Below are 27012 nucleotides of genomic sequence, written 5' to 3' on the forward strand. Positions count from 1 at the left end.
GGCAAAGGATTGGAGCGAGGTTGCTGATTCGGACACACTAACTTTTGTTGGTACCTGAAGGCGAGGCAAGCGCCTTATAACCTTGAAGTGACTACTTAGGAGGAGGGAGGGGCGGACTGTGCAGGTCAACTACAATTCCCAGGATGCCAGAGGGGGCGGGCCCCGCGACTGCGCTAACGGGCGCGCGGCGCTCATGTGACTTCAGCATGGCGGTGTTCGCGGATTTGGACCTGAGAGCGGGTTCCGACTTGAAGGCGCTGCGCGGGCTGGTGGAGAACGCCGCTCACCGTGAGTCTCCCAGGCGCGGGCGGCGGTGCCTGCCCAGCCTCGCTGCCCCTCAGACTATCGGCCACAATCAGGAGGAGCCCGGGGCCTGTCCTCGTCCAGGTCTCCTGGGATCTCTGGGATGTCCCTGGAAGCTGATGCCCCCGCGGTGTTGCTCTGATCCCGGGCGCGGGAAACTCGAAGGCACTTGGGAGCTTTTATCCCGTCTAGCTCCTTCTCTCCTGCACATTGAGGAACACTGAGGCTCTGAGAGGATGGGAGATTTGTGTAGAGCCCCACGGCTGATGGATGGAAGAAGCCAGGGCTTCAGAGTATATACATAATGCTTAGCTTGTACTTTTAGTATCCCCCCCCCCCCCCCCCCACCTTCCTGCCTCACGGCAGTATCGCAGCAATTTGGGAAACGGGTGCACTGATGGGGAATGCTGTGGAGATTCAGAGAAGGGGGCAGGGACCTGAGGGTGACATTGTTGGAATACTGTTATTAAAAAGGGGAGGGTGGTGGGGTCGTACTAGGGAGGGAAGCAGCATGGCCAGCGTGTTAGAATGTTACTCATATTTGAATCCAAGGGAAGCAGAAGCCCTGAGAGATAAGATCCTGTTTTAATTATTGGAGTTAATGACAGTGACTGCTGCCTTCTTCCTTCCACTGTAAAGTGTGAGGATAGAGAGGTTTAAAAATAAAGAGGTTCTGCAGAGCCTGTCAAATACTGGATGCTCAATAACTATTTGAGAGGGGAAGGAAGGAAGGGAATCGGACCAAATCTGATGAGAGGGAGAACCACTCTTTTGGCATTAATAAGCATTATCTTTTAATATTAGTATCCTGTCATCCCCATTGGTGTTTAAATAACTTGAAGATAGGAGTCATGATTTAGACGTATTTTTGGTTGTCTGAATGTCCATAACAGTGCCGCATTGAGGCTGATAAAGGCAGGCCCTGCCCTCACAGAGTTCCCAATCTATTGATGGTGGATAGCTGGAAAGGGGAAGTGAGCAGTGGTGTGAGGGAGTTGTTATTCCATTTCTCCCTAGAAAAAGGGCCTCTGCAGGAAGTAGTAAGGGTAAAAAGCAAAAGAAATGAGCGAGAAAAAAGCTGTCACGCTAATAATACACCACAGAGGTCAAACAGAGCCCTGCCTCTGTGCCTGCACCTGCTCTAAAACATCTCTGCTTATTATCTTAATTTTCATGTAAGAGAAGTTCTGTTGTTAGCACCATTTGATAGTTGAGGAACCTGAAACTCGAGGTTGAGTAACTTGTAAGTGGTAATGCTTAGATTCAGAAGAAGGCAGTCTGAAGCCAGAGCTCACATGGTCCCTCTTGACCCGTAATCTTGACCTGAGTCAGGCTGAGCCTATGTGTACAGGAAAGAGGTTGTTACATTTAACAAGAATGTTCAGTTTTTCTTTTCAGTGGGCTATTCAGTTGTTGCCATCAATCATGTTGTTGAATTTAAGGAAAAGAAACAGGTAGGTAAAGAACATTTTCTGAAGTTAATAATAATCAGCTTTTACAATTGTTTTTGTTTATATTGGTAATATAGAAGCTACAGATGAGCATATTTCTTAAATGCAAGCTCTTTGGCACTATCTTATTTTGTATGTTAACAGTGGGGGAGATGCAGAGTTTTCTGTCAAGTACCAGGGCAGATGGAAGGATTCTTGAAGTTGAGTTGATGTTAATTAAATAACTTGCAATAACTTTTAAAAGTATATTGTTATTGACTGAATGGTAATCACAGTATTTAGTCCTTTTTATTTTACTGTCTTGGACTCGTTACTAATTGATTTCCTTCTTAAACATGCTAGTAAATATGTATGTTTCTCTTTAGGCCAACAGCTGTACCTTATAGATTATTCCAGTCTAAAAACGATTTTTCATCCCTTTTATCCATTGATGTTCTCAGCTGCTTCTCTGCTTATCAGCTTTCTTCCTTTCAAAACAAAACAAAACAAAACAAAACAAAACAAAAAATATATTTAGTGTTTCTGGATGCCAGAAATGAACTTTTCTGAAAAGCCCTTATAAGTTTTCTATTATGCTTCATTCCATTCACATGTAAAATCTAGGGTAACTGTTTATCATTTGTTGTAGGAAATTGAAAAACCAATAGCTGTGTCTGAACTCTTTACCACTTTGCCAATTGTACAGGTGGGTATTTTGTTGCTTAAGAAGTATAATACCTATTCAGACATGCCCAGTTTTATGTAGGGTTCTCTAACCTGCTTTGCTCCTTCCTACCTGCCTTACTTTTCCATCAAGACTCAGCCCTTTCATGAAGGAATCAAGTCAATACTATCGAGTCAATACTTCCTTAATGGTCTTTTTTCCTGAAGTCCTATAACCTTTAAAGAATCTCATTGTGTAGTTTAACATATGTGTGTCTTTATTTCACTTATTATATTATAAATTCCTTGAGAAGGAAGAATAGGTTTTACTGATCGTTCCTACCCTTTATTGCTAGTGCCTTTTATTTATTTATTAAAAAAAATTTTTTTTTTAAACGTTTATTTATTTTTGAGACAGAGAGAGACAGAGCATGAACGGGGGCGGGGCAGAGAGAGAGGGAGACACAGAATGGAAAGCAGGCTGCAGGCTCTGAGCCATCAGCCCAGAGCCCGACGTGGGGCTTGAACTCACGGACCGCAAGATCGTGACCTGAGCTGAAGTTGGATGCTCAACCGACTGAGCCACCCAAGCGCCCCTATTGCTAGTGCCTTTTAATGGCCATTTTCCAAAATGGAAAATCATTCATTTGTATTTTGAGCCTTTTTGATAGAATGTTTTTGATTATAGGGAAAATCAAGACCGATTAAAGTTTTAACTAGACTGACAATTATCGTTTCGGATCCATCTCACTGCAATGTTTTGGTAAGTTAATTTTGCTTCTTTTTGATCCTGTAAGTTGTATTGGTTGAACAGTGTTGTAACAGTGTTTTCATCTCACCCCCTTCTGACATACCCTGCCCCCGGGCATGACACCTGCCTGTTCTCCCTGTCCTCAGAATCCACATAGCATAACAATCTCTTCTACTCTTGGCACATATATAGGGATACCATAATTAAAGAATCCTTTGACAACTGCTATTCGCTGAATTTACATGAATGAGACCTAAGGTGGGTGCTGGGGATATTGGTGTGAATAATACACAGTTATTGAACTTAGGAAGTATAGTTTAATGGGCAAGACAGGCACTAAACAAATAATTTAAAATGTGAGGAATATTTAAAAAAGGTGGAGGCAGTAAATAAAGGATGCTCTGGGAGTGTGTAATGGGGGAGCCAACCTAACGAAGTTCATACTCCAACTGGGGCCAGAAGAACCAGTAAGTGTTACATAGTACTGAGCAGAAGAGAGAGTGTTCCCACACAGGATGGATTATGTACAGGTCCTGGATCCAAGGAAAACATGGTGTGTTCTGGGAAATGAAACAATACCAGTAGGGCTGAGCCTAGTGAGCTGGTTAACCTGAGATGAGGTTAGGGAGGTAGGTGAGGGTGAGCAGTTGGAAGCCCTTGAAGGTTTTAACTGAGGAAGTGAAACTACGATGTTTGCGTTGTTAGGAATGGATCAGAGGGGATGAGTGGATTTGACAGGTTTGGTGAGGTGGCGGGGTGGGGGGGGGGGGTGTTGACAGAATTTTATGACTGATTGGATACAAAATGATGGGGTGGGGCGTGATTGACAGATTTGATGATTGACTGGATACAGAGTGATGGGGTGGGGGGTGGTTGACAGGATTTGATGGTTGATTGGATATAGAATAATGACTCCCCAGGCATGGTCTAAGCACCCTCCTAGGTAGATGGCGGTACCCTTTCCTGAGAAGGGATGTACAAAGAGCAGGTGTGAGGGCATCATGTTTGGAACATCATTGTGAAGGTCAAATGCGCAGTTGGAAAAAGGGGTGTAGCCTTCAGAAGAGTGGTCTGATGAAAGATACCGATTTGGAAGTGGTCACCCTGTAGAGAACAAATGAAGTGATGGCAATGGACGAGAATCCCTGGTCCAAGTGCAATGTATATAAAGAGAAGTTCTAGGACAGAGCCTGAGGAACTTCAGCATTTAGTGGTAGAGCAGAGGAGGAGGAGCTAGGATTGGAGACTGAGGAGGGACTGTAAGAAATAGGAAGACAGTGAGCAAAGTGAGGAAGGGTGAGCAGCATCAGTGGGCCCAAGCAGTCCAGCAGGAGAAGGGCTAAAACATGTCTTGGATTTATTGCCAAGGAACTCCTTGGTTGCCTTAGCAAAAACCATCTCCATGGAAATGGTAAGGATGTGAGGAAGTGCAGATGGCGTGTGATGCTGACTTTGCTCGAGAAAGTGACTCCACAGGGGAACAGAAGGCACAGGGAAGTTTGGATGAGAACCTGCTGTCTGGGTTAGGTGGGAGAGGGAAGTACTCCTGCGAATGGGAAGAATCTCATGAAGGAGAGAGAAAGATCCCTGAGAAACTGAGTTTTATCGGGAGCTGGAACAGACTCCTTTGCCATAGAAAAGGAGTCATCAGGGAAAGGCTGGCCTCCTTTATGAGGATTAGTGTCGCTAAAGAAATCGTGGAAAGCCAAACTTGGGGATTTTATACAGCTGCAGGGCAGGGTTCTGGTTCTCTAGGCCCAGGTAGGTGTAAAGGAGCTGACTTTTGGTGGGTCACGAACACGTTCATTTGTTCTTGTTACCATAATACCCTGGTGGCCCCTTTTTGTCCCGTTTCCAATTGGGAGAGGCCAAGTAGAGGGCAAAGAATCCTAGATCTGGACTTTCCTAAGACCAGGAGCTGCCCTGTGTTAGCATGGGTTTTCCCAGCAGCTTTTCCTGTCTGCTTCAGCTTCTCTTCACCCCTCCCCTTTCGTCTTCTGATTTTTAGAATGCCTTTTCTTTTTACAAAGTAAGAAGTAAACATTTTAAAGGTGCAAACAGGCAAAGAATAAATATCACATATTATCCCATCATTCAGAGACCGTTTGAGTATACAGTTGGCCCTTGAACAACACTGAAGTTGGGGGCACCGACACCCCACCCCTACCCCACGCAGTTAAAAATCCGTGTATGACTTTTGACTGATAACATAAACAGTTCACACACATTTTGTATGTTATATGTATCATATGCCATATTCTTAGAGTAAAATAAGCCAGAGGAAAGAAAATGTTATCAAGAAAACACAAGAAAGAGAAAATGCATTTATAATTCTGTAGTATACTTATTGAAAAAAAAAAAAAAAATCCATGTGTCAGTGGACCTGTGCAGTGCAAACCCGTCTTCAGGGGTCAGCTGCATGGATTTCCAGCCTTTTCATATACACACACATACAGCTTAAGTTGGGGATTTTCGTTTTTAAGCAGTAACTCTTTAACTGATATATTCCTCCCTTCTTTAAAAAAAAATTTTTAAACGTTTATTTATTATTGAGAGGCAGAGAGAGACAGAACATGAGCATGGGAGGGACAGAGAGAGGGGGAGACAGAATCTGAAGCAGGCTCCAGGCTGTCAGCACAGAGCCTGATGCAGGGCTCGAAATCACAAACTGCGAGATCATGACCTGAGCCGAAGTCGGACGCTTAACCGACTGAGCCGCCCAGGCACCCCAGTATTCTTCCCTTTCTATCCTAGGACTGTCAGGTATATTCTTGCACATCTAGCATTTCAATTTCTAGTTCAGAGTATTCTCATTGTGAACCTGACGGTATCATACTTAGTACGTGTATTTCTTGTCTCACAAAAAAATGGTGAGTTCATCGAGAGCAGAGGTACACCTTAAATGATTTTGTATCCCTCGTGCCCTGCACACGGTAGATGCTCACTGTCTGGCAAGCTCCTCCACTCCCTTGTGGGAGCAAGAGCTATCCAATTTGATTCTTCTATCTCAAGCACAGTTTGGTACCCAGTCACAGTGTAACAATGTAGGAAGGAGAATAATTGGTGGGATCTAAAATCTCATGTGCTAGGGGCGCCTGGGTGGCGCAGTCGGTTAAGCGTCCGACTTCAGCCAGGTCACGATCTCGCGGTCCGTGAGTTCGAGCCCCGCGTCAGGCTCTGGGCTGATGGCTCGGAGCCTGGAGCCTGTTTCCGATTCTGCGTCTCCCTCTCTCTCTGCCCCTCCCCCGTTCATGCTCTGTCTCTCTCTGTCCCAAAAATAAATAAAAAAAAAAAAAGTTGAAAAAAATAAATAAATAAAACAAAATCTCATGTGCTTAGGCAGTCTTTTCTGTCAGCATGCAAACCAAAGCAGAAATGGCATATAAGAAGTATTGCGTGATTGAAATGTAAGTGCAGCTAGGCCATGAGTCAGAATTCCATGTGTGTGCTCGTCGTTATTGTACAATAACATTCTTTTTGTATTGCCAGAGAGCAACGTCTTCAAGGGTCCGGCTGTATGATATCGTTGCTGTTTTTCCAAAGACAGAAAAACTATTCCATGTAAGTAACAGTTAGTGAAAGAAAATAGGATTTGTTATTTTACGTAAGAAGTCTGATGTTGTGCTTTTGCAGGTGCCCTGTTTCACTCCGTCTGGAAACTTAAGATTTTTCATTTACACTTGGAATTCTGGAATTTCATGAGAGGGTGCTTAGGTGGCATGTGGTTTTTTGTTTTGTTTTATTCATCTTGCTGGATATTTTATGGGCTCAGATTGAAAGAGTCCCTCTGGGTTTTTTTCTGTTTCTTTTTCTCTGCTTCATTCACTTATTCGTTCATCCATTTGAAACTGCCCTTAGGTAAATATTGGTCCGTCTCTTTCTAGCTCAGAAATCACTTCAGTTTCTGCCCTCCATGCTGCTCACTGCTGCCTGTGAGGAGAGAAAGGTGCAAAGTTCTACTATGGCATAAAAGATCTCCTCTCCGTTGTTAGCTTTCTCCTTTGCATGTTCTGAGGTGTGGTCCATATGCCAGCACGATTAGTCAGCCTTTAGTCTTTGAAATCCTTCAGCATCAGCCATCTGCTCCTACTATTACCCTTCCTGTTCTGAGAGCCTTTATGAATTTAATTCCCTTTGTACTTTTAAAATTGCCATTTCCATGACTTCTCAGGAGGAAAGGTTGTTAAACATGTCTGGTCATTTAGTCAAATTGAAACCAAATACATTGAGTATTTTATTTTGTTTTGTTTTTCATTTTATTTTATCTTTTTTCACACTGGGCATTTTAAGTGATTACAGGAAAGAAGAAAATCCAACTGTAATTTTTTTTTTCCAGGAATATGTTTCACTCTGTGTAATAGGTACAGCAGAAAGTTCTGAATGTTGTCTTCATCTAGATGCAAGAAAATAGCCATCTACCAAACCTATATCCACCCAACGGATATTGTAGGGAAAAAAATGTACTGGTATTTGATGTTTTAATTTTATAGCATGGTTAATTTTTAAGCAAAGTCTGTTCTAAAATTATAGGAAGTTTTCCTTTAAGTTTATCCAGTAGATGGAGCTGTTGACTAGGGAGGCTGATGTGTGATTACATTTAGTTTTTAAGGCAACTATCAATTCTTAATTATTCATATTAATTCACACAAAATGAATTAGCACAAATGAATGAAACAGCACAAATTATCTTTGAATGCCTTTTTAAAAAAATTCTTGACAATTCCCTTCGTAAAATACCCAATCATAGTAATTCTCAAGAATTTTGTTTCAGGAAAAGATGAGTTGGATCAAGTGGTTCTGTTTTCAAGAGGCCCTTGTGGAATTTTTAAAAATCAGGAAAGTCAGATCTCCCACTACTCAGGATTCTGATCTAGTAGGTCTTGGGTTTGAGTATCTTTTTTTTCAGGTTCCACAGGAGACTGTCATTCAGTGTTGAAACCCTAAGGAGGAGGCATGGGTGTGTGGAGCTTCTTTAAATAGCAACTTAGTTTTGTTATTAAGTAACAGCAACTTAGTTATAATGTAGACTGAAAGTTGGCTGTGTACCTCATTTTGTGTTGCCCATTTGTTTGTTGAATTGATTCGGAAGCACACAGTTTTCATTTCCATAGCCATTTACTGGTGATTGGAGAAACAAACAAAACACTTAAAAAAGACATACACTTATATATACTTCCAAAGACTTCTATGTATTATCTTTAACACAACAATCCCGGGAGTAAACTGGACAGATATATTTTATTATCATCATTTTTTAGAAGAGAAAATTGAGAGTTAGGCTAAATGATTTGCTGTTAATCTCAGGTAGTATGTGGTAAAGCCAGGACTTTAGGTTTTAGAGTACATTAAAATTTCATTTAGCCATTTTATCTTACTACAGTTGATCCTTGAACAACATGGACTTGAACTGCACGGGTCCACTTTTATGCAGTTTTTTCAATAAATACATTGAATAAATGTACAATGTAATTCAATAAATACATTCAATAAATGTACAATGTAATTTCAATAAATACATTGAATAAATGTACAAGTAAATGTATTTTCCTTATGATTTTCTTAATTTTTTTTTTTTTTGGTCTAGCTTTGCTATGAGAATAGTGTATCTAATACATAAAACATACGAACCTGTTAATCAGGCCTTGATATAATCAGTAATGCTTCTAGTCAATAGTAGGCTATTCGTAGTTAAGTTTTTAAAGAGTCAGAAGTGGGGGGTTGGCACCCCTAACCCTCACATCCAAGATTCAACTATCCTTGTTCTTCTCAGATTATTCAAAAGTGTGACTTCAAAAGCATGAACACATGCTTTATATGGTGGGTAGAACTGTCAGAAATACTCTGGGAGATGATTAAAGCTATAAATAACATGCAAGATATTTGGAATTGACTATACAGATATACTCAGAAAGTGACGTGGTGACAGTTTTTGAAATGGGAACATCTTCCTCTTCTCTGTCCAGATCTTACCCATTCATTAAGACACAGTTGAAGTTAGCACTCTCCCCGTTTTCCACAGAAAATCAATTTAAAAAAGACATTTTTCTTTTAATCATAACGTAGGTATATCACGGTCTGGAATTGGGTCAGATGCAAGCAGTTTGTTCCTTAACAGGTTGTATTCTATAAGGGATTTTATTGTTTGGTTTTTAAGTTGATTATCTAGAATTTAAACAAGCGTCCTTGTAGACGTAATGTTCTAAAACTGAGGTCTCTAAAATGAGTCATAAAAGCAAACACACACACATATGTTAACAATTAGTAGTTTAAAACCTAACCACCTTAAATAGCATTGTTTCCATGGGAAATAACATATGATTTTCCATTCTGAGTGTCTGGAAGATGTCTCATGGATAAACCCTCCCTCTCCATAGTTACCCCAGGGGATAAGGCAGAGATGAAAGATTGTGAGGGGAGTCCATTAGCCAAGGCTTCTTGGGATGGGAGATGGCAGTGGAATTTGGCAGACAGTGTTATACAGAAGCTTCAGGAACTTTTGAGTTAGTTATTCCCATTTGAGATTTAAAGTAACTGGAGGAGAGGCGAGGAGAATTCAAGTTATTTAGTGCAGTGGTCGCCAAAGTGGTCTCCCTATCAATTTAAAAACATGCTGAACCTTCATCCCCAGTACATGTATGTTTATTTTCGTATAAATTGTTTGTATGTTCCATTATATCAGTGTGATTTACAAAAGAATATACACACACAAAACAGATTTTAAGAGAATGAATTAAAAAGTAAATGGAAATAGAAGTTCTGTTTAGTTCTTCCTTCCAAAATCCGTGCCTTACCCTTTGAAGAGCTGTGTTGCAGAGTCTGCTCCCAACACCTGAGGCCCTTGAGGAGACAGAGTACCTTGTGAGGCAGTGCTGCTCCAGCTGTAGCCTCACTCCACCAGCTTCAGAATTGATAGGGGTGTTTGTAAGATGCAGGTTATTAGGCCCTACTTACTGACTTTATTACTGGGAGGAAGGCCTGGTAATCTCCATTTTAAATAAATGGAGTTTGTATATATATATTTACATATATACGTACATATATGTACGCGCACACACACACTTTAGATTGGGAGGTACTGTTTATGGACATCTCTCTTTTCCCTGGGTAAGTCTGGCTCTCTCTTGCATGTTACTTATCATAAAGTACCACCATGTATTAAACTGACACCCGTGAAGGGGATTTGGGGAAGACTGAATCTCTACCCTTCTGTTTCCCTTGTTTCATAGAATCAAAGGTAAGTGTATCTGGGGGTACGTGCAAACCCCTTAAATCCTTGTAGGAGTCCTTGGCCAAAAAAAAAGGCGAAGACAGTTGATATGAATTCATATGCAACTTGCCAAAACCACCATAATGAAGTTCTTAATTGCAAATATTACTTGAACATAATTTAGTCCATTTTAATGATTTGGAAAGTATTTCATTATAATGTGAAATTAGCTCTTATTTTATAGTTATCGAAATGTATCGATTAAACAGTTGTATTAATAGAAAAATAACAAAAGAATTCGGCTTGAGACATTTTACATTTGAGGTGTTAGATGGAGCAACTGAGCGTTTATTGTAATACACGTATTTACACCAACCCAAGAGATATTTTTGAATTAGCTGCTGTTACATAAGAGGGGGAAAAAGCAATACATAAGTTAAAATGTAACCTAATTTAGCTTTGTTGTGGGGAAGAATGCTTAACAGACTTTGAAAAAGTGAATCTGTTTTTAAATGAAAAATAATGATAATAAACTCAAACAATATAGAGCAGTGTGCAATGAAAAGTACGCTTTCTTCCTACCTAAAATTCTGTCCCTTGTCTCCAGAGGCAACCGCTACTAACAGCTTTTGTGTATCTTAGAAATAGATATTTACCTACTCCTTCCTTCCGCTCCCTCCTTCCCTTCTTAACACCATGCTTTTTTTTTTTTTCATCTAACAGTGTATATGGTTCCATAATATCAATTAGAGATGTACCTTATTCTCTTGAAGGACACAGCATATTCCATTGTTTACAGGGACTGTAATTTATTTAATATAGAGGGATATTTAGTTGTGTCTTTTGTGATTGATATTGCAGTGACTGTCCTTGCACTAATTAGTATTCTCGAGCATTTGTAGGGCAGATGGCTATAGACTATATTTCTAGAGGGTCTCTATAGGATATATTCCTACAGGTGAAATTGCTGATGTGTGTTTAAAATTTTGATACCTTTTGCTAAAATGCTTTTCGAGACCCCGTACTAATTTAAAGACCCAGCGAGTGCCTGTTTATTCATTCCCTTGTTAGCAATGGATTACTGAACTTTTTGATCTTTGCTATTCTGGTAGTTTGAAAATGGTGACCAGAAGCTGAACTTGTTTTGTCTTCTGTTCGGAGCTTTTCATCCATTCTTATCAAATTTTGAATGAGTCTTTTATGAGTTGGACAGCTGTAGCATTTGGGATGGGGCAGATTCTTTATAAGCCAAATGTTTCTGCCAAAACAGCATTACTTCCCAGGCTTACTAAGTTACTATGACTGTCTAAAGCCAAGCAGTCTCTGATCACTGCCTGCTTCCTAAAGCCCTGCTGTGGGGGTAGGAATGACCAAAGTGGGAATTCTGAAGAAAAAAGGCGAGGTGTGACATTCCTGTCACTGGTAGAAGGCCAGGCCAGTCATATGGGGGACATTATTGCATGTTCTTTACCCCTCTTCCTTACCCTGTCCTTCCCCTCCGTGCATGTCCCTGATGTTGGTTTGCCAGCATAGCCATCCTGGCAGTTTGAATTTGTTCATCAAGCCTATATGCACCACATTGTCAGTAAGGCTTATTTTTAACACGGTATGAAATGGCCAATTCTGTCACCGTAAATCAAGTCATGGTGAAGTCAGAGCCAGATCTGCATCTTCTAGCAGTGGTTTTGGCCTTATACTCATGCTCGTAACCTTTCCCCAGCTTTGTTTGCTTCCCTGATTTTCCATTTATCCTGTTTTCCTTATCTACTTGTTTTGTTTTGTTCTTGGTAAGCCATTTCTAAAGTCTTTTGGAAGTAAATGCTGACTGTTGATCAGTAAATAAGAGCAAAAATTAGAACAAAGGAAAAGGAAACTAAAAGTTGAAAAATGGATTCAGTATCATTTGATTTGTAACAGCTCTGCTTGGACCATTTATGTAGACTATTTCTGTTAGAATTTGAACATAATGCTGTTGGTAGGGCCATGTTAGTGTTCCTCCAGCCACTCAGTAGACTGATGGTAGCCACAGGCCTGGGGTAATTCCTGGCACAAAAATAAATCTGTGGAATAAATGGACCATGCCTATATTCCTTTGGCTTATTTTTTTCCCCCCTTGGATTTCAGAACAACTAATTGCTTCTTTTCTGGAACAATCTGCAGTTACTTTCCAGAAACTGAGCCTCTCTTAGCAACCCATCCTTAGGTAGCAGACCAGGAGTTAGAGGGTCTCTAGGCTCCGTCTGTTGAGATGGTCTGTGGACACATCACTGCTTCAGCTAGATTACAATTAGACCTTTCACCCAAACGTGAAGGAATGGCTAATCACTGACAGACACATTTCAACACAGAACCATTATGATGCCTCTGGAGTGAACCACGTCTATTTATATTCCTTTAAATCAAGTACAGCCATATTTCTTAAGATGAACCAGTTTTTCCTTTGGCTTTACCTATTTTTTTTTCTTCTTGACAGGTTGCTTGTACACATTTAGATGTGGATTTAGTCTGCATAACTGTAACAGAGAAACTACCATTTTACTTCAAAAGACCCCCTATTAATGTGGTAAGTGTCATACTTTCCATTCCACATGTGAATCTGTACAAATTTGCACTAACAAACTGGAAAAGGGGCAACAGGAACTAGTGTTCTTTAGAAGCAAAAAGCAAACGCAGTTTAGAAAAGAGGATTTTATTTTTGGAAGCTGACCAAAGGAGAAAGGGAACTTAAAAACTATCCAGTAAATTATTGAGATGTTTTTAAAAGGCTTTAGAAACCCGAGTTTATGAAGGATATTTCTTAAAAGGATAGGCATAATGACAGACACTTAGAGCCTGAACGTGGAACATGAAGGGGACTGGGCAGTTGAGAAAGAAGAGGTAGGGGGGAAAATACATCGAGGGTTCCTGAGGCACCAGTGAGCTAGGACGGGTAGGAACAGGAAGGAGCAGGGCACGGAAAGCACCGTAGGCAAAGTCCAAGCACAATGAAAACCTGCACTGATGCCTGCCGTTTCGCACAAAAGCCCCAGGGTTACTTTTGTAATCACCTAAGAGGGCGGCCATGCGTGCAGGGAAGTTTGTTCCTTCCCCTGCAATAGAAGGTTTCTCATTCCCTTTCTATGTAGCTTCTCTTGTTTTTCCCTGCCATTTATCTTCCGTCTGTCACACCTTCTTGTCCGTCTTCTCTCACCATAAAGGTGGCAGTAGCTCACATCGATAGATAGCCGGCAGGTCAGCACGCTGTCAGCTGTTTGCCTGGGCAGCCAGATCCTGCGGGGAGGCTTAGGACGTTATTTTAGAATTGCAGCCCCGAAACCTGTCTCCCATTCTCCAAAACTACTCTTGAAGGAGAAAAAGGGTTCAGCAGACAGTCCAGATGACGTGCCCAGTCCTGTCAGAATTGGAAAATTAAAAATGTATGCACTTTTTCAAGATCGATAACTCCCCTATTCTTTTGTCTCTGTAGAATCACAACTTGGTTGGGTTTTGTTTTGCTGTCGCCGCTGCTAAGGAATTGGCTCAATGCCAAGAATAGGGGGAGACAGTGAGAGGAGAACATTGATCTATGTGGTGTGCAAAAATTGAATCCGTGTGGAAAAATTTCAGTTGGCTTATGTTCTACTCCTAAAAATATGCTACTAAAAAACTTGAAAAGTACTCAGAATTTTAAAGTCATATATGTAAAGGGGAAGCTATAAACCATGGCTTTTTTGATAAATAGAGAGTGCTACTGAACATACAGTATTCATTAAGCTCAAATCATTGTTTCCCATGTTCTTACTGGTACTTATAGATAAATAAGTAGACAGTAAGAGAAAACCCCAAATCATCACATTTTGGAGCTGGAGATCTATGTTGTTGAGCAGCTCGCTTATGAAGCGTGGTAGAATGAAGGCCAGCACGGAGAAGGTGTGCAGCTCTTCAGTCATAGGGTTGGGACTGGTCTGGTCGATACCCCGTCAGATGAGATCTCTGCTCTGCCCCAGCTACCTGTGGTAAAAAGGCACAGACTCATACAGCACCCAAGGTGATGGCAGTCTTGTTGGCCTCACGTATCGTTCCTCTCCAGAGGTACCAGTCTCTCTAGAGGTTTGCCACGGCTTTTTACCAGCCTCAACCCGCCGGTCCAGTTTCTACGTAAATGGCACCCCCTAGAGTTAGGAGGTGCAGCCACTGGCAGTTGCTGTTCAGCTTGCAACTTGTTTACCTTTCTCTTCGTCTTCATGAACAAGGAAGGCCATTTTCCAGAGGCCTTGGCCTGAGTAAACCCACGTGTGGTTTTACCAACCGTGTCCTTGGCTGGGAGGACGTCGTAGCATGTGGTAGATTCTAAGGCCAGGTCTATGGTCTGGAAAGCAGTGCACCGCACACAGTTCCTCACGTCCCATGACAGTGGAAAGCTTCTCAGTGGCTGTTTTGGTAAAGGCTTTCAGTTTTTTGTTTTTTGGTTTTTTGTTTTTTTTTTAAGTTTATTTTGAGGGCATGTGTGCACAAGTGGGGGAGGGGCAGAGAGGGAGAGAGAAAATCCCAAGCAGACTCCACGTTTCCAGCTGAGAGTCCCAACGCGGGGCTCAAACTCATGAGCTGTGAGATCACGACCTGAACCGAAATCAAGAGTCGGACACTCAACCAGCTGACCCACTCAGGCGCCCCTCACTTCGTTTCTTTGGAATGTGCCCTACTGTTCAACCCTGATTGTGAGCCTCTAGAGAGAACCACCTATGGGTTGGGCCTTTTTGCAATTACCCTAATATCTTGCCTATGCTGGATACTTCCTAAAATTTGTCAGTGGAATGAATATATGTCTAATTTAGCTTCCTAAGGTGCAGCTCGTGGAACATGGATAAATCCTGCTCGTCATTAGTCTTGAGCGGGTTGTCAGTATGTGGCAGGAAGCAGAGGCCAGGAGGGAAGTGGGGCACTGGGGCAGCACGAGGAGGATGGCACTGGGGACAGTGGCACTAGGACAGTCCACTGTCCGGTTCCATCTGTAAGTTCAGGAAAACTGATGGATATTTTTGGCTTAATTCCCACATACTTCAATTTAAGAATTCTGAAAAGTAAAAATTTGACAAGTGAGAGGGATTTGCAGTATTTAACATAGTGTCTGCTTTTTTAAAAAATCTGGTGTGAACATTTTACATATGTTGTTTAATAAAAACTAGATGATGGAGTGGAAGGAAAGGCTGTGCAAGATTATTTTTAGTCTTCATCTAGTGTAGGAGTAGGCTGTGGTGTGAATTGGTCAGGAGGCAGAAAAGTCCCTATTAATTTATTCACCACCCATTTTTCATTTGAGAGAGGAAACTGGAAACATATAATAAGGTAGCTAGCTTATTGTTCAGGGGGAATGAGAGTTGTATGGATGTGTATGTATTATTTGTATCTCATAATAGCTATTCTAGATATGGAGCAACGTGTTTACATCAAAATATGGAAATAACATTCACCACGAAAGTATGGAACATGTAGTATGTGGGTAACCGTTAAGTCTTAAGTCTTAGTCCTTGCATGCTTCTTTGGACTTGAGAGTAAACTTGTCTTTGGCCATGAGAAGTTGATAGGTTGGCTTTATAAGGATCACTCTATGGGGCACAGATCTTAATTTGGATAGGATTTGTACTCTTTTCTTTGTGGTGGTGAAAAGCATTAAGATATTTTATTCACTAGTCCTTTACCCAGAGGCTTTAAGCCATGGGACAGTTATCAGCTCCAAAGGCTGGGATGATTGGAGGATGCGAATTTTCTGTTATAGGAAGAGTAAGTTCTGAGGATCTAATGTACTTGGGTGACTACAGTTCATAGGAATGGCGTTGTGTACTTGAAAGTTGTTGAGAGTAAATCTTAAGCATTCTCACCAAAAAAAAAAGTATTGACTACGTTAACTGTCAGGCGAGGGCTGTACAAATTATGTGGATCTTGGTAACCATTCCACAATGTGTATGTGTACCAAATTATTGCATGGTATACTTTAAACATGTGCAATTATATTTGTCAGTTATTCCTCAATAAAGACAGAAGAAGAAGGCGGTTGGGATTACGAAGGAGGGGCTAGAGCAGCACACCAGAGCACTCCATTTGTACAACTTACAGCTCACAACCCCTCAGTTGTCTTCAGCACGTGCTTAGGGCACCATGATATCAATTATGTAATTTCCTCTAAAATCTACAAACCTCTTCTGGAGCCTGGGTAACTTGTATGGGAACCACAACTTTACCATGTGATAGTTGGATTTCAAAAAATTGAATTCCGCTCCTCTTCTTGGACAATCAGATGACTTGTAATTAACTTATGGTGTAGGGCACTCACCTGCTCTAGCCCAGTAGCTGTAGGGTGGGTAGATGTTGATGACCTCTGTTATGCAGATAAGGAAAGTTGACTTGGGAATTGTATTCAGCTCTGATTCTAAATCTGCTATCATTTCCCACTGGGAAATGCTATTTAAAATTACTTTACAGCAGAGCTCTTTGTTAAGCATAGAATAATTTCATAGTTCAAAATGTGATCTTTAGGAATTCAGGTTTTTGAGAAGAATTTTTTTTAAGCAGTACATACTTTTACCCTCGCTTTGATTTTTTTTTTTTTTTTTTTTCAGTGTTATTGCCATTCAACAATGACTTCCAGTCTATGGAGTTATTTCGGTGCTTGTATGTGTTCTGCTCTCTGATGTTTTCCTCTCAGCACTTCCTTTAACTGTAATACATTTCTCTCTTCATGGTCCCATTAGTCCCCACTGAGAACTGTCCAGTAAATAGTGTCTCAAGCGGTGAAGTTGTTCCAGGAATCATGCCATATATTCTTGAGCTGGGTGAGAGTGCTCTGTAAACTTTCTTTTTCATCACACATATTATGAACCCAAGTGTGTTGAGTGCTTTATCGATCCAATGCTTCCACCAGTGCTAGCAAACTTGCCGGTCTCAAAAATTTTTGTGTGGCATAAAAACCGGAAAGAAAATTAAAAGACCAATGACAGACTGGCCTTAGATCAGAGACAAAAGGCTAATCTCTCTAATATATAAAGAGCTCCTAGAAAAGAAGCTAAGAAAGCCAGATGAACAATCCCTTTTCTAAAATGGATTAAGAAAATGAAAAAGACATTTCACAGGAAAGGAAATACAGATGGCTCTCAAACATGAAAGGTACTTAAATTCATCAGAATAGGAAAGACTCACATTCAAATCACCTAACTGGCACAAACCCAGAGGTCTGATGATACGCTGTGTCGTAAGGTTGAGGGAAAGCAGGCATTCTCATGCATTGCTTCGAAAAGTGTAAATTGGAACGATCGCTATTGGGAAGTGGGTAATTAGGCAACAACCATCAAAATCCCAAATGCTTTACGTTCTGACCTTGTGTCTTAGTTTCCGGGGCTGCCATAACAAAGTACCATAAACTGGGTGGCTTAAAACAACAGAAACTTATTGTCTCAAGCTTTTAGAGGCTAGAGGTCTGAAATCAAGATGCCATCAGGATCATGCTCCCTCTGAAACCTGTAGGGGAATCCTTTTCTCCCTCTTCCTGGCTTCCGGGGCTTGCTGGTAATCTCTGGCAGTCCTTGGCTTACAGCTGCATTACTGCAGTCTCCGCCTTTGTCCTCACAGTGTGTTCTCCCTATGGTCATCATTTTGTAAGGACACCAGTCATCCAGTAGACGCCAGTGACCTCATCTTCAGTAATTACATCTGCAACAACGCTGTTTCCAAATAAGGTCACATTCTGAGGTACGGAAGGGTAGGACTTCAACATACCTTTTATGGTATGTTGTCAACCCATAATACCCAGCAATCCCACTTTAGTGTTTATTCTACAAGTATATTGAAACAACCCAACGTCTGTCAGTAGAGGCTTGTTTAATTACATGCCATACCTCTAAAATGAAATACTATGCAGCTATAAAACAGTGCAGAAGTTATGAGCTGACCTGGAAAACCTTTTAGTCAGAACAAGAATGTGGTAGGCTACCTTCTGAGTAAGAGGAAAGATTACATATATTCATATTTGCTCATATTTATTTGTTGAAGACACTCTGGAAGAAGACACAGAAATTAATAGAAATTATGGGAGGTGGGGATGGGGCAGATGGGAGCAGAGGTACAAGTAAGACTTTATATTGCCTTCTTTCTTTTTTTTTTTTTTTTTAATGTTTATTTATTTTTGAAAGAGAGCATGAGCAGGGGAGGGGCAGAGAGAGAGGGAGACAGGGTTTCTGAAGTGGGCTCTGCGCTGACGGTAGAGAGCCCGATGTGGGGCTTGAACTCATGAACCATGAAATCATGGCCTGAGCCCAAGTTGGACACTTAACCAATTGAGCCACCCAGGCGCCCCTTTATACTGCTTTCTTATGTTCCTTTCATTTGTGAATTATATGAACAAACTACCTGTCTTAAATAAATGACACGCCAAAAGGGTGTTGAATCCTTTTGAATTCAATTAAGAATTTTTGTGAAATTAACAGAGAATCCATATATTGTCCTAGTAATCAACTGCCTATTTTCTTCCTGTCATCTTAAGCTTTGCTTAGTTCTTGGAATTTTACCACCAGTATTTCTCGATTCAAGTATCACACACCTGCCCTTGGTTTGTAGTGTCATTATGACTGTTATTTTTCATTAGTAAAGAAATCTAATCATCTGCCAATTCCAGAACCTTGGTCAGAGATATGAACAAAAGCCAATCAGGCAGGCAATGTCATTCTTCATAAAAGAGGCTGTTAGGAACAATCATTTGATGAGCGTAAGGCAATTTACATTAGAATGGTCTTGGAAGCAGGCCCAGGTAATGAGTCTGTATTTTATCTATCTAAAATTTAAAATACGGTAGTATTATGAAGGAAATATTCACAGTCTTCAATAGCACACTATGTATGATTTCTGTATCAGACTTTTAGCTATTTAAAAGTGAACTTGAAAAAAACAAAAAAATAAATAAAAAATAAAAGCAAACTTGATTAATGTACTAAGACCAAAGGCAACTTTTTTCTTAGAAACTAATTAAGCTGATAATTGTCACTTTTCTTCCTCCCATCCCCAAAAAGAGGAGTTTTTCTTTTGATCTTATCCCCAGTGGGGGCTAAAATTGTAGATACAGTTAGGAATACTTTATGACCTGATCACCCAGTTGTGTGTATCGTCCACATCTTTTTATTTCCCCTCTTCTCTACTCAACTGCATTGTGTTTTAGTTCAGGAAATAGAAGGATGAAGAAAAAATGTCAGCTTCTTTGGCTAACTAGTAGTTCTGGTAAGAGAAGTAGCCAACGGGATAGTTGAAAGTATGGCTAAAGGCAGTGTTTTGGTTTCTCTGTTGAATAATTAGCCAAGTTCACCCTGTTTCTTTTTAATATGAATAATCCTTGGTGAGCAGCATTATCACATAACCTCTTTTCTGTAAGCTACTGTGTACTCAGAATATACATATATTAAACACTTTTTATATAAAAGACAGTTACATGTTTTACACAGTACCATGACACCAGCTCTCGAGAAGTGTACAAGACAGGCAGGAGGAATGAGGTGTATATTTAACTATGGCACAAAGACTATCGTAACAGACATCATTCCTGGAAATAAACAACACAGGCCCAAGGATTAGGAGTGGGAAAAAGTTGTCAGAAAAGGGGAGAGGGGAAGGTTGCAGTATGGAAAATAGCATGTAAATTTTAACTAATATCAGCTATGTAAGGAAATCTAAAATAAAATCTCAGAACCTTAAGGCAGGAGGCCAAGTTAAGAGAAGATTGGGGGATGGGAGAAAGGCAGTGTCTGTTCAGGGAGGAAAGTAGGAGCCTGAATTAAATCAAGGTGGGCTCCCAGTTCTGGAAGAAGACAGGTTTTTCCATTCCCTATGGACACTCAGGAGTAGACCTCCAGCGGCCATAGCCCACCACCCCCAACTCATCCTCTGGGTGATAGAAATTCATTTGCCAGACACAGACTTGGACCATACTGCCTGGTTTGTGCCTGCTGTCCTTCCTTTGTTCATTCAGAACACCGCTGCAACAGAGTGACTTTGCCATTGCCCGTGGTAGCATCCTTCAGATGCTTCCCACTGCTGTGTCCTGTCCCCAGTCCTAACGACCTGCACAGTTGGCCCTTCCCATCCTCCTTAGCCTCCACTCCCACCATAGGGGCCCCCTCACTCTGTCTTCCCCAGCCCACAGCCTCCTCCCAGTGCTCCCATACTCCCTCCAACCCAGAGCCTCTCCATGTGCTCCTCCCTCTGAAAATGCTCCTTTCTCTACTGTTGCCTCAATTCCTTCCTCACCCACTCCTAAATTTCTCTTTGATCGCACTTCTCAGAGTTGGAAGTTTTGTGCTTTTGTGTAATTATTTGATAGTCCCCTTACTAAACTATAAGCTCGGAAAAGGGAGGAGCCATGTTCCACACGTGGAACATTTTGCTCACCATTTCCACACGTGGTTGGCTTAACACATATCTGTTGTGAATGGATGAAGATAACTGACCTGCTCCTCAGAAGAGATAAACAGTGTAGTGGTGGATTTCAATTGTTTCCACTCCTTCCAGGCTGTTTTCTTACCTGTGGATGCCTATCTATTGAGAATGCCTTAAGTTGGAAAGAAGTTTTCTTTTCCTTGCGTGGGAGGCCAAGCTTGTCTGGTGATCTGGGCGAAATCGTCAAGAGCCCAGGTTTCTTCCATCTTTTTTGTTGGGCATCCATGAGCCTAGCCAAAACTCAGGGACTCTATTAGTAAATAAAGAAAAAGGAGAGAACCAGAAAAAAAAAAAAAAAAAAAAAAAAAAAAAAAGGTGGGGGAGAACAGATACTGGGGGCAGTTACCAGTCTGTGCCACAAGGCCTGATAAAGGTATCATAAGGGTTAAATATATGCAGAAGACTCTTAGCACAGTGCCTGGCACTTCCTTCACACTACTTCCTTCATTCAGCGTATGTAATTGACTTACCTGAGATGTCTTCCCACCCCTGTTCTTGGAGCTTTTTTTCAGCTCTTCATTTCTTTGTCTCTTCATTAATGGGTCAAATTACTTTTTTTTTGGTTTTATTATATTTGCAAATAGTTTATTTACCCTAACTATAGGGAGCATGTCTCCATTTTCCTTTTAATAGTTCATGGAGGAATGGTGCATTTGCTACCCGCCCTGGGACTTTGCTCTCCATAGCCTCCCCATGATTCCTGTTAATATAAAGTCAGCTTTTCCACAGCCAAGATGAACTGTTGATCAAACAGAGCCACATACCTACCTTCTCCTGTGGATGGTGCCATCCGGGCGTAAATCTGCCTTTGTTTAAGGCTGTACCTTGACATGCAGGAGGTGGTCGGTGGGGTTGAGGAGGAAGATGAGGGAGAATCTTAGTGAAAATAAAGTAGGGCAGTGCGTTTTTATCCGGGACGGTTTATTTTCTTTATTTCCTGTGAAGGCAATTGACCGAGGTGTGGGCTTTGAACTCGTCTACAGCCCTGCCATCAAAGATTCCACAATGAGAAGGTACACAATTTCCAATGCCCTCAATTTGATGCAGGTCTGCAAAGGAAAGGTATGGTCCCATAATTTTCGGGTGTTTTTCAAATCTAGCGGTTAATTATTATTAATACACTAGAATTGTTTAACTAATTCCTTTTCCCTAAAGCACAAAATTCTTGAGGCCCAGAAACAAATTCTCTCATCTCACTAAGCCCTGAAAATTTTAAGGGAAAGAAAAATACCGAAGGAAAATAACATGAGGTGGGGTGGCGAGATGTGTTGAAACCCTTTATCTTCCAATAAGGAATTTGCATTTTACCTACTGTGAAAAGAATGGTCTAGTTTGTCATCAGTGAGTTGAATTAAGATTATATGACCTTTTCGACTAGTTTTTTAAACAAATTAATCTTTTCTAAGATCTGGTGGGAAGGCTTATTCTATTTCTTGTTATATATAGGCTGCTGTTAATGATAAGCTCTTTCATTCTTTGACTTTGATTTTTTACCTTATCTGTAAAAGCGGTTGGTATTTGTAGAGCCTTAAAATGTTATAAAGTGATTACTGGTTACTTGTATTAGAAGATTTCAATTTTTTTTGGTTTACATTTATCTAAGATTAATAATATTGGTCACTTTCTGTCCTGTAGAATGTAATTCTGTCTAGTGCTGCGGAAAGGGTAAGTCTGCTTTTGAGTACTTTGTTTTCACTTTTCAAGTTACAAATCCAGAGGAATTTAAAATAGTCGTGTAATGAATCTTTATTGTGTATTTTCATGTTGAACTGCATTTGCTCATTGTAATTGCTGAAGAGTAAAATGTATCCCCATTCCTTTTGGGCTACAGTTTTTGTTTATATGAAATTTTGTTTTTATGCTATTCTAAAATGCTTTCAAGGTTCTTTTAGAAACTTTTAGCAACTTAAGAAAACCATCAAAGTTATAAGAACTGAAATTTATGCAATTGATTTCTTTATTTTTGGATGCTTAAGCATCCTGTTAATTTACTGCAGGTGAAATCATTGAAATGTTATGAATAACTTCTCTCCTATTTTTTTTCATTTTATTTTAGCCTTTAGAAATAAGAGGCCCATACGATGTGGCGAACTTGTATCCTTTTCTGCATTAGAAGTTGTTGAAATGTTCTTTTAGGAAATTTGGAATTTGATGTGCTATTGCAGCTTAGCAAGATTTTTTTTAACCTTTTACCATAAGGTTACCAATTAATAGCTTCAAAAGCAAGTTACATCAGGCCAGAGAGAACCTCATCCTTTTGTTTTCTGGGTCAAGGGTGAAGTAGAAAAAGGGAAACGAGGGACTCTTGAAGCTTAGAGCGGGTCTCCTTGCAGATGCCTGTTCCGTTCAGGCCAAGAGCTGCTGTAGAATGAGAGTCTCTTGGCGTGAGCAGGTTGGGCTGGCCTTGGCAGTTCTGTTTCTGTTCATCTCCCGTCTTTGGCTGATGCTGGGTTGAAAGCTTTAATGGCCCCACCAGAGGGTTGCTGTTCGGGCTGTCTGAGAGTGATGCCAGGGCTGCCGTGTCCACCAACTGCCGAGCAGCACTTCTACACGGAGGTGAGCAGGTTCTTCCAATAAAGACACCAAATGGGCATTTTAGGAGCCAGTCTTTGTTATCAGACAGCGGAGCCATATTTGCTTTTACCGTCCTGCTCTGCAGAGTTCCCTCAGGGTCGCCTTCGCTCAGCTTGTTTTAACTATACCTGTCATCGCTTTTTGCCCTTCATTTTGGGCTTTACTCTGTGTAGTCTGTGGAATGAACATAGCCTGTGTTGCAGAAATAAGGACCGAATGTGTCTTTCCAGCTCTGTGTGTGTGTATCCCTGTCTACAGTTCGATAGGCTTCTAGTTTCCCTTTCTCCCCTGCCTTCTCTCCAGAGGAGCATGCTTCTCTGCTGAAAATCACTGTTTTAGAGAACTGAAACATGAAAAATTGATGTTAAGCCATTGATTAGGAACACAAAACAGCGGATGCATTTTCGAAACCCAACCAACAAACCCAAATAGTCATTTTTCACACATATTACAACTCGTGATTCTTTTTCTCACGTTTTGTTTACATGCTCACCTATGTGCTCACTATATATACTCTTTACTCACATTTCATTTACGTATATCTACCTCCTCACCTTAATGCCCCTACTTGAAGCCACGGAACCTCCTATTCATCAGATGATAAAAATTAAACCACAAGTATTTGATATGCCAAGACTTTGGAGAATGAAAATGAGGTTTTATTAAAAGAAAAAAATGTAGGGGTGCCTGGGTGGCGCAGTCGGTTAAGCGTCCGACTTCAGCCAGGTCACGATCTCGCGGTCTGTGAGTTCGAGCCCCGCGTCAGGCTCTGGGCTGATGGCTCAGAGCCTGGAGCCTGCTTCTGATTCTGTGTCTCCCTCTCTCTCTCTGCCCCTCCCCCGTTCATGCTCTGTCTCTCTCTGTCCCAAAAATAAATAAAAAACGTTGAAAAAAAAATTTATAAAAAAGAAAAAAGAAAATAAAAAAAAAAAAAGAAAAAAATGTACACTTTGATCTGCTGTCCTATCTTCATTTCGTGATTTTTAGCATTAGTAGTAGTGGTCACGAGCCAGTTTACTTGATATCACCTAGATGAATTTTAAACTTCAGAAATAGGTTGCTACATGTAAATGAGGTTATGTGGCATATGAATAGGGGAGTTACTGAGGCCTGTGTTGTTGTGTCTAGATTTTAATGATCTCATCTCCACTTGGGAGAACTGGGTACTGTATTGCCTTACCATGAATTAGATGATTTTCCTTCAGTTTTCAACATTTTTAGTTTGAGATTGTTATATGGCCTAGACTCCATCACATTAGCTCTGGGAATGGCCACATTAATTAGGACTTCATCAAGATTTGCTTGAAATTAGGGAACAGTTGGTTCATGCTTTGGTTGTTCTGCCATTATTTTTGTCTGTTTTAAATGAACATAAGGAATCCTTGAGATTTTGGATAACAATTGGTTTTCCAAAATAGATTCAACAAGAAAGGGAAACTAATAAGAACATATAATGGGAAAAATATGAAGTTCTGCCTTTGACCGAAAAACTCAACTATTCAACATGGGTCATATATAAAGCTCGGCTTTTCTAGAAGCTAAACTAAAGGAAGCCCTATGGACTTTAAGGTAGCAGTCATCTTCACCCTAGTGTGACAGTCCCAGTGTATGCCTGCTGTCCCTGCAGAATTATCAACACATCTAGAGGAGACAGTATGGTTACCCAGGTTTTAGTTGACATTGAGATCAGTATTAGATTGTGGTGTGGTGGGTTCCTAAGATTGCTAATTCGGCTTCAGGTTACACTAGAAGAAATAAAGGAATCTGAAGCAAGAGGATTCAAAGTCTCATTACCCTCTGCATAGTGAGGTCCCAGCTGATGTGTATCATCCTGAGCACCACATGTCAGAAGGGCAGCAGTACACAGGAGCACTTCTTCTAGAAGATGGTCAGTAGGTTCTGAAAGGGCTTGGAAACCTCATAAGAGAAAGTGTTAAAAGCAGTGCCGGAATGCATTCCTGGAAAACAGAAGACTTAGAACACGTAGTAGCTACCACTCAACACCGGAAGGCTTGTTATGGGGAATCAGAATTAGGTGGATCCTTTGGGCTTCCAGAAACCAGTGAAGAGCAATTCTAAGGAGGTTGTAGAGAAGGGACAGGGGAAGTTGGCATTTTAATGACCTTGACAGAAGTTCTGTCCCTTTTATAAACTAAAATGCTTTAAATAACTGGCAAAGATCTAGTAGACCTGGTAAATTAATCCTGATAAATGAGAAAGTAACTCTCTTGCGTAACTTGCGTAACTCTTTAGAATTAACTTTACTTTTATTACTTCAAACAAGAAATAATTCTTAACTAAATTTATGTTCATGAAGTTATTTTGGTTCTGCCTCTTTGGTGCTAATGGATCTCTCTCCTCCCTAGTCCTTCCTTATTTCATAAGGATTAAATTTGGATCTGTGTTTTCATGGCATGGTAGTTCTTCACAAGCTCTCCCTCCTGCCCTGTTTCCCCCTAATTTTTTTCACACTCCTCCTTCACACCAGCTTATTGTCTCTTAAACATACTAGGCCCTTCCTACTTCTCTCTCCATGGTTTTGCAAAGGAATCCTCTCCTCTCTCTCTCTCTCTCTCTCTCTCTCTCTCTCTCTCGTATTCCTAGTGTTACTTCTGTTACAATACTTTCCTGATTCATCCAGGCAGATGCAGCTTCTTCTGGGTGCCTCCATTTCTATTACATTTGCCCCTAATGTGCTTATCTCAGTATACGGTAGGAAGAAACACTAGGTAGGTATCTCTGCCTGGCCCAGTAGTATATTTTGAGCTGAAATTGGGTAGATTTAAGTCGAACTCTGCTGCCAGCCTGACCTAACATCTCATAATTCCCATTCTTTTCTGTTGTCACTAATATACAAGAGATCGATAAACACGTGAGCTTGATTTTCTTCATTCACTCGACAAGTATTTATTGAACACCTGTTAGATAACAGGCATTGCTGGGAGCTTGACCGTACAATACGATTGATTCTTCAGAGGTACATTGATGACCCTGTGAGGGACCCAGATATGGTACGTGCTGTCAAATGAAGTGAGCACACATAATCACCATGGGAGCGATTCAGTTGACTGTTGACCTTGCTGTCTCGATTCATTTCTCTACCATACATAAAGCGTCTGCCACGCCAAGGTCTGTGACTTGGGTCCTGACTACAGAAGATGCCATGGATGCACCGTTAAGGAGAACCTGCCCTGCAGTTTTACCCTTGAGTAATCCCTTCAAAGGGAATTAGATGTAAATAATATACTGATGTTTATCTACCTTGGGGGGAGAAGGTAGTAATGGTGAATGGCATCAGAATCCATAGCCATTCATTCTGGTTTTATCATTTACAGATACTGTAAGGCAAAGTCACAGGGTGTGAGACTTGTTAAACCACCTCTTTTTCACTCATGTCTTAACTTTAAACACTACGGTTTGCCTGTTTGTTTTATAGAAACTAGAAAAACTGCTTTTGGAATTATTTCCACAGTGAAGAAACCTCGGCCATCAGAAGCAGATGATGATTCTCTTCCAGCTTGCAAGAAAGCCAAGTGTGAGGGCTGAAAAGAATCCCCAGTCCTTGTCAGCGCTCCCTTCCTCCATTTGGTAGTCCGTCCACCACAATGGAAATAAAAGCTTTGTATGCTTTA

The 27012-nt window shown here is 40.9% G+C and overlaps 1 protein-coding gene across 1 annotated transcript; it reads left to right on the top strand.

The window, feature by feature from the left end:
* Positions 1-167: 167 nt before the first annotated feature.
* RPP30 (ribonuclease P/MRP subunit p30) lies at positions 168-27012 on the top strand. Its single transcript, XM_058697136.1, has 11 exons — positions 168-288; positions 1702-1757; positions 2383-2439; positions 3085-3159; positions 6637-6708; positions 12828-12917; positions 21752-21868; positions 22442-22471; positions 22863-22900; positions 23283-23362; positions 26817-27012. The coding sequence occupies exons 1-11, from the start codon at positions 207-209 to the stop codon at positions 26924-26926; spliced, it is 807 nt and encodes a 268-aa protein (XP_058553119.1). The 5' UTR covers positions 168-206; the 3' UTR covers positions 26927-27012.

Source organism: Neofelis nebulosa, chromosome 13 (assembly GCF_028018385.1).
Source record: "Neofelis nebulosa isolate mNeoNeb1 chromosome 13, mNeoNeb1.pri, whole genome shotgun sequence".
NCBI lineage: Eukaryota > Metazoa > Chordata > Mammalia > Carnivora > Felidae > Neofelis > Neofelis nebulosa.

Excerpts from the sequence above, each read along its gene's own strand:
- RPP30 (XM_058697136.1), top strand. The coding sequence starts at position 207 with ATGGCGGTGTTCGCGGATTTGGACCTGAGAGCGGGTTCCGACTTGAAG. Across the intron at positions 1,758-2,382 it reads AATTTAAGGAAAAGAAACAG|GAAATTGAAAAACCAATAGC; the intron begins GTAGGTAAAGAA and ends CATTTGTTGTAG. Across the intron at positions 23,363-26,816 it reads AGCAGCACTTCTACACGGAG|AAACTAGAAAAACTGCTTTT; the intron begins GTGAGCAGGTTC and ends TTTGTTTTATAG.